Source organism: Cydia splendana, chromosome 13 (assembly GCF_910591565.1).
Source record: "Cydia splendana chromosome 13, ilCydSple1.2, whole genome shotgun sequence".
In the NCBI taxonomy this organism is placed as follows: Eukaryota; Metazoa; Arthropoda; class Insecta; order Lepidoptera; family Tortricidae; genus Cydia; species Cydia splendana.
Window position 1 is genome coordinate 15,471,351 of NC_085972.1, and position 7,998 is coordinate 15,479,348.

Here is a 7,998-nt window from a genome sequence, read left to right on the forward strand (position 1 = left end):
TAATTAAAATAACACATAATCTAAACATAAAACGAATTAAAAACTAAACTTAAATATAAATATAAACTAAATAAAAATATGTATAAAATAAATTACCTACTGAAGCCCGTCCCGGGCTGCCCCCGACCACCCCCGACGCAAAGGTGCCCATCTCGCTCGCTGCGTTGCCGTGTTGGATTGCGATGGACAACCATTTTAAAATGTCCAAGCCAAAATACAGTGCGATATAGGTAAATAATCTAAGGTTTACCCTAGCTACAGTTTTTTAGAAATGCTCTAGAACAATATACCTAGCAAGGAGCAATAGTAGGTGTACGTAAGATATCTACTTGTGTTCGAAAGTTACCTATGTAATTTATTTATCTGAGGAGCTATTGAAATCATATAAGACCTTAGAGCATTTAATAACTGGAGACGTCATGGCTGTCATTTTCTGTACTAAACAGTCTGCCGATTTTTGCGAGGGAGGGGACGTCAAATGTATTGCTATTTCTACATGATTTGTACGTAACGTACATAGCCACGTCTGTCCATACAAAAGTTTGCACAATTGTGCAAGGTTTTCGGCAGAGGGGTAAGCTCTTAAAGGCGACTCCAGTTATTAAATGCTCTAAGTATAAGACAATATAAGTAATTCAATATCTAAAAATAAACATCAAAGTATCTATCACAATTTTTTGTTTAGAATAATAAATAAATCATTACAAAAGCGTTGTTTGGTGTAATCTAAGAATAGAACCATAAAAAATAATGATGCAAAATACGTGACCACGACACAAAAATAAGACTAGTAATTTTTCTACAAAGTATTAGGGTACACTGTAAAAAGTAATATGTTTTATTACCAGTGGGTAGGGACATAAATACATGTTTGGTAAACATTACTTGATATATCTGTGTCGTGTGTTCGATTACTAAATTTACTAATGTTATAATAAATTTTAATAGTTTATGTCAACAATTAACATATAGGTACTTAAATCGACGTGTCGCGACAGTCCGCCAGATAGCATTGTTATTGGACGTGATTAAACCTAAAACTATAGTAATTAATGTGACCTAAATTTTATTAATCATATAAAGTGAAAATTCACCTTCAGTAAATTTATGTTAATTTGATTTCGTTACAATCGTGTATTAAAAACTTTTATTAATAACACATAATCTAAACATGAAATTAATTAAAAACTAAACTTACCTAAATATAAACATATGTATAGTGTATTTATATATTATAGCTGCCAGTAAACCAAAAAATATTAATCATTTTGTAGTATATAGTTATCAGGAAATATAAATGTAAACTACCAAATCGAATACAAATCTAACTTTTCTTTATCTACAGGCAAAGGTACAATCATCACCATCAACACTTGTGTAAAAACAAAGTTTATTAAAACAGTGATTACAAAATGAAACTATTCTAATATAAACATTAGGTATAGTGTAATAAAGTGAAGTGCAATGTGCGAAGTGAAGAAGTCTAGCATGGAGAAGGTGGAGAAACGAGGCAAGGAAGTGTTGCCGAAGCCGGGGGAGACGTGGAGGATCGTGAAGAATGTTGTTATCATCAGCGTGGCGTTCATGCTGCATTTCACGGCTTACAGTGTAAGTATACACAACTTGCACTACTTCTACTAATGTAAGGGTAATGTAAGGCTGTGGGGTAAGACTATCACCGGGCAAGAGAAACACTTGTATGGAATTGTCATACTGTTTGTCTTGCCCCGAGCAAAATAAACTATGATAGATAAATAGATTTTTATTGGTATTAATATCATACACTGTATATGTTATGTATGATGCTGTGTATCGTCTTACCCCACCTTACCTTAATAAATAATTTTTAAATTTCGTCATTGTTTTGGAAATTCGATAGTATCTAATACTTAAGTAAGAACTTCTTAGCAACTGCATCATCAAATTATAACTCTTAGCGTTTTCACATTGCTGTGCCATCAGGTGTCGGATGATTCTAGGAAAAAAGCATCAGCTGCTAGAAAGTGCCCTATCGCAAGAAGTCGTTTTTTTTGGTTTCACCAGTATTCTTAACTTTAGAAAATGACCCATATTGTGCATTGTATTGCATTGTTGATGCGTTTCCGTGTGATGTTTACAGGGGGCAGCCAATCTCCAGAGTTCGATCAACGCCGAGGCGGGGCTGGGCACCGCGTCACTGGCGGCCGTGTACGCTGGCCTCATCTTCTCCAATATCTTCCTGCCCGTGCCCGTTATCAAGTAAGTGTGAAGAAGTGAGTCTCTATCTCATGAATTTGTAATAAGTACGTAATACGTAAGTACAAGAAAAAGGTATTGTATTAAATTATCGTCATGTCGGATGGTAATGAGCTTGTGATGGTTATTTTAACAACAAAAAGAACGACTGAGTATATTAAAACAATTACTGGCGCTTTAAGTAAATTTTGTCATTGAAAGAACGCCGAGAAACGTTATTTGCTGATACTCTGATTTTTATTAACATTAACATTTTAATAATCTTTCAATTTCAGATGGATGGGCACGAAGTGGGCGATGTCTCTGTCCTTCATAACGTACATGCCATACATGGCGGCGCAGCTGTGGCCGCGTTTCTACACCATGATACCCGCCGGCCTGATGGTGGGATTGGGCGGCGGGCCGCTGTGGTGCGCTAAATGCACATACATCTCTGTGGTAAGCTAGTGATGTCCTCTATAATGCACATGCAAATTTAACCCATTTGAGGTGTACAACACAACCGACGTTGTACGACATATCTGCGGGACTGATGGTCGGACTCGGCGGCAGAGTCCTGTGGTGCGCGAGCGAGCGATGTCCTTTGTAATGTACATGTTGCTTTTACCTTATTAGGGATTAAAAGAGAGGCCGCTAAGGTGTGCTAGTTAATGTCGTAAAATTGGTTATATCTTAATTAAATAAACCAGGCGTCTGTCCTACGTAATTGTAACAGCACTTAAATACGAGAGTATTAAACATTGCGTGCAGCACGACCCCACAAAACAACTTTTGCTAATTGAAAATCAATAGGAAACAAGCAACCAGTGCAGTAGTTATACAAATATTTTTTTAGCAAAGTTTATAGTAACACATACAAAAGTATTTATATGCCTACTTAAATTGTTTTACTTAGTACATCGTCCCGTTCTTATCAAGTGTCGGATCACTATAATGTATACCTATTTGTCGTTTCAATGAAGCTATTCAACTCAATTTACTTATCAAATACAAGCCACTGTTCTCGTTTTGCTAATTAGATTATCCACGAATAGGCAATAGGCACCTTTACTCACAGAAATTACTTTATTTTACTAAACATAAGGGTCATACACATTTAGTTGTATGCTTAACTTGTTCGTTTCTTTCCTGTAGACATCGCAAAGTTAAGAGGATTTTTTTTTTAATCGCATCGCAAAGTTAGGAGCAAATTTTTTTTGAACTGCACTTTCGGCGGAATATATTTTTTTCAGTACTTGAGACTCAAATAAGTTATATATGTACCGGGTCGTTAATTTTTGATATTATGTCTACAGAAGCGACCTTTTTCTGAAATGTGTAATATTTTCATATCAGGTGTCAGAGGTGCACAGTAAAATATCCAACATCCCTGCCGAGGCGCTTCTGGTGAGATTCCTGGGGCTGTTCTTCATGATCTTCCAGATGAACCAGGTGTGGGGCAACCTCATTTCGTCATTGGGTAAGTTATGCTTGTAAAATAACCCTATTTAAGACGCTGGCGTATTTGGATAAGTATCTATGTCATCAATTAGAAACCTTAGCAAATATCTAAGATGCCTGCAGCCTTGGAACGGTTGATTTCTGTGGATTATACAGTAACCAGAAACCATTAGAAGAATAAGAAACCATTTATTGCCACACCAAAAAGAAATCAGAGAGAATACAAGATAACATTAAAAGGTTTGCATGCGCGGCAAAAAGAACGGGCTCAGCATACGCTGTGTCAACCATTTCATTACAAATTGACTGCACAGCGCTGATTTTCAGTCAATGCACACTGTAATGTTTTTAGTCCTAGGTCAACGTCAATGTGATCAAAGTTTCGTCATGTCATAAGTAGCGCTGCATACTTATGACGAAGTACGAGTACATTATACCATTATTTATTGGCCATGCACCAGGAAAAAGTTATATTGTAATTCCAATGAAATGACAATCTAACGTTGCGACATCGACAGCGCGCTATTCGCAATTTGCTCGAGAACTGCACGCGTGGCTAACATGTACAGCGAGCCGCAAAAGTGGGTATGCACTTTTGCGGTTGAGTCTAATGCAAGCGAACAGTTAGACGGCCTTTTACAAACGGGTGCATTTGCTGTGCGTGCGTCAAATCTGGTCTAGACGCACCGCCAATCGTTTATCGACGTTTTCAATCGGTGATTAATGTAACGAACCCAGGTACCCATTTATGGTAAAAAGTTCTGTTCCTACCTTTGTAGAGCTTGACTTCTTTCCTTGTTTCCAGTGCTATCATCGTCTGACAACGCAGCGGCCGTAACAGCCGTGAACGAGACGATGATCCCGGTGCTGTGCGGAGCCAACTTCCTGCCCAGCGCCGACGCGGGGGAGGCGTTGCAAGCGCAGCCGCAAGCCAAGATACAGACCATCGCTGGTCAGTTTAACTAATTAACTAATACGGCTCAGCGACCCAAAGAGAGTCTTGGCCTCCGAAACGAGAGCACGCCACTTTTCCCGATCCTGCGCCTTTTCCTGCCAAATATCGGCTTGAAGCTGACTCAGATCCGCTTCCACACTCTCTCCCCAGCGGTATCTGGGCCGACCTACCGGGCGGCCATCATTCGGTCTTCCCAGGTACGCCCTCTTCTCCAGGTACGTCAGTTTAAAGAAGTTTTATTATTTATTTATAGCCCAAAGTGGTTCTAAAAGTAGTACTTGAGACAAATGCAATTATGATTTTTTAAGTATATATTATATCTTCTTTATCTGCTGCATGTCTGTATGCCAGTAGGCAAACGCTTCCTCCGACCTTCTCCGGTCGGTTCTATCCTGTGCTATGTGCTAGGTTACTATTCATATTCATATTGATATTATTTATCGCATACATGTGTTTACAGTAGGTCTTAGGTTACAACATGCACCCGTAAGGGCATAGCAACCTGGCGAATATCGTCGTCCCATCTCTTTAAAAAGTGTTATCAATTAATCAACAGTTCTCAAGTTTTAGTCAGTCGGATGGAATGCGTTATTGTGAACGTTAAAGTTTTTATATCTTTTATTTTTCTAGGTATTTATCTTGCGTGCATGGCCGGGGCCGCATTGATCGTTGCCGTCGGTGTGGATTCTATGAAGAGGTGAGTAAATTTAACCCATTTGAAGTACCTATACTTAAAATCCTGCTTATTATTCGCCAGTCGAAATTAAACCTTCTATCCATGTTATAAAGACTCTCCAATACCTTTCCAATGTTAAGAACCTGTGTATGAGTCTTAAAATTAAACGTCTCGTATTTGATGTAGGTTCGCCTGTTAATTGTACTGCAGGGCTTAGTGCGTACCTACTTAGTGTTCTGCACTTGAGCATTTCTTTCATATTGTGGTTGATTAAGTAGTTTTTAAAACGAAAATAATTGTAATATCTTCAAATGTTCTTAATACGTCATCAGATACGACACGGGTCGCAGCGGTTCTGGCGAAGGCAAATCCGGCCTAGAACTGTTGGCCGTGACGCTCCGGTTATTGGTGGAGCCAAACCAGCTGCTCCTCATCATCATTAACATCTTCATAGGAATGCAGCAGGCGTTCTTCGGCGCCGACTTTACTGCGGTGAGTTACTTACAGTTTATTTTAAACCTTGCTTCATCGCAATAAGGGTTAGACTCTGGTGAAGGCAAACCCGGCCTAGAATACTTCTATAAACTATTAATAATACTGTCTAATTTTTGCAGTCATTCGTGTCATGCGCCATCGGCACGGGCACGGTAGGGTTCGTAATGATGGTGTTTGGACTCTCGGACGCTATAGGCTGCGTCGTCACTGGATACTTGGCTAAGGTAAGTCAATGCGCCATTTAATTGAATACCCCATAGATGTAGAGAGGACACGACTTATTTTGTTGCTGCTTATATTTGGAAGAAGCTGGCAGCAGAACTTGATGGATGGAGGGGTTCCAGACCCAAGGATAACGAAAGCCACGACAACGCCTGGTTCAAAGGTCTGGGCCGTGGGTGCGCGTGAAGGCACAATTCTCAAGAGGTTGGCGATGATATGATCCTCCATTTCAGCTATCATAAGTGCGTAAAGACGCTGCCTGAACTATCCACCAACACGTACAAGGCCTCATTGGGGTGTGTGCTTTTATGTATCTGTGTATAATACACAGATTTATGAATATGGTAATATTAACCATTAGGTAGGTGGTGTGGCGAAATATAGAGAGATGACGCCTTATCATATCATAAGACTCTAACCGCGGAGATTCAGTATTCGTTATTAAGGTATCTGCTGAATATTTGAAGTACCTAAGACTCCATGTTTTCAGATTTCAGGTCGCATCCCCCTGATTATTGGAGCGACAATCGTCCACACTGGACTGCTGGCGACACTGCTGGCGTGGCAAGTGCAGGCGGGCTCTGGCTACGTCATGTATGCGATCGCCGTGCTGTGGGGCCTGGCCGACTCTGTGTGGATGGTGCAGATCAACGGTGAGCCATTAAACACAGCTTCTTAAGGCCCCTGTACATATTGGGCCAACGCCGGCCAGTCCAAAGGACGCAGCCATGCGGTAGAATAAGATATAGCAATATCACTTGCTCCCTCTAACGCATAAATGCGTCCCCCAGACTGGCCCACGCTGGCCCAATATGTACAAGGGGCCTTAAGGCAGTGTCCTGTTGACGCCGCTACGTGCTTGCCATTTTATTTTTTTCAGACTACCTTAGTAGATGGTTCTACTGAAGCGACACAGAAAAACAACAAACAAAGAATATTTCTCATTGCCAAAACTACCTGAGTACATAGCCAACATGCCAATCGTAGGCCATAGCAAACGAAACGCAACTGTCACTGTCGCACTAATATGGAAGATTGATAGAGAGAAACAAAGCGTTTCGTTATCGTAGCGCAAACGATTGTCACCTTGGCTAGGCACCCTGATATCTACCTACCTTTAAACGAGCAATTCTTGTTTATTTATTTATATGTACATATATTTATTTATATATATATTTCAGGGATCTCGGAAACGGCTCTAACGATTTCGATGAAATTTGCTATATGGGGGTTTTCGGGGGCGATAAATCGATCTAGCTAGGTCTGATCTCTGGGAAAACGCGCATTTTTGAGTTATTATGTTTTCCGAGTAAAGCTCGGTCTCCCAGATATTTATTATTATTTTGGTTCCACTCTCTCTTACTCTAAACTACTTAAGCATACATTTGGCCTAAAAAAATATGCTCTTTTATAAGCAACATAAAATACAATCTATTAACCTTCCAAGTACTTAATACTTATTTAGACTGACCTTTATATTTCCAGCATATTACGGCATCCTCTTCCCCGGCCGCGAGGAAGCCGCCTTCTCCAACTTCCGCCTCTGGGAGTCCGTAGGCTACATCATCGCTTACATCATCTCCCCCTACCTACGGACCAGCGCCAAGACTTGGCTACTCTTCGTCATGATGATAATCGGAGTAGCGGGCTACTTCACCGTGGAGTGTAAAGAGAGGAGGGTTCAGAAGAAGCTGGTGGAAAAGGAGAAAGAATTGGGATGTGAAAAGGGTTGTGATAATATAGCTTTTCAGAGTATTGAGAGGTTTTGATTGATGCTAAGTAGTGTAAAAACTAGAGCCCTTGCAATTCTTTAAGATTCGCGTTAGTTTTAAAGACCTTAGAACCTAATTGAGTCGACATTAAATTTTTAGTCTTGTGATTGCTTTAAAAAGGAAACAAAATATTTACAAGCTTTTTAATATCCATTGTCTCTCCATATACAATTTATGGTAATGTATTAGACTCAAAAGAGACT

General features: G+C 40.0%; 1 protein-coding gene across 1 annotated transcript; it reads left to right on the top strand.

The window, feature by feature from the left end:
• Window positions 1-1,368: 1,368 nt before the first annotated feature.
• On the top strand, window positions 1,369-7,998 carry LOC134796207 (UNC93-like protein). The gene is made up of 10 exons (XM_063768238.1): window positions 1,369-1,608; window positions 2,120-2,238; window positions 2,511-2,673; window positions 3,571-3,694; window positions 4,481-4,627; window positions 5,261-5,327; window positions 5,639-5,798; window positions 5,921-6,025; window positions 6,514-6,676; window positions 7,509-7,998. Exons 1-10 carry the CDS (start codon window positions 1,465-1,467, stop codon window positions 7,790-7,792), a joined length of 1,476 nt encoding a protein of 491 aa, XP_063624308.1. The 5' UTR covers window positions 1,369-1,464; the 3' UTR covers window positions 7,793-7,998.

Bases quoted from the DNA above. Each gene is read 5' to 3' on its own strand.
- LOC134796207 (XM_063768238.1), top strand. From the start codon at position 1,465: ATGTGCGAAGTGAAGAAGTCTAGCATGGAGAAGGTGGAGAAACGAGGC. The intron at 2,239-2,510 runs GTAAGTGTGAAG...TTTCAATTTCAG, and splicing joins CTGCCCGTGCCCGTTATCAA to ATGGATGGGCACGAAGTGGG. The intron at 4,628-5,260 runs GTCAGTTTAACT...TTATTTTTCTAG, and splicing joins CAAGATACAGACCATCGCTG to GTATTTATCTTGCGTGCATG.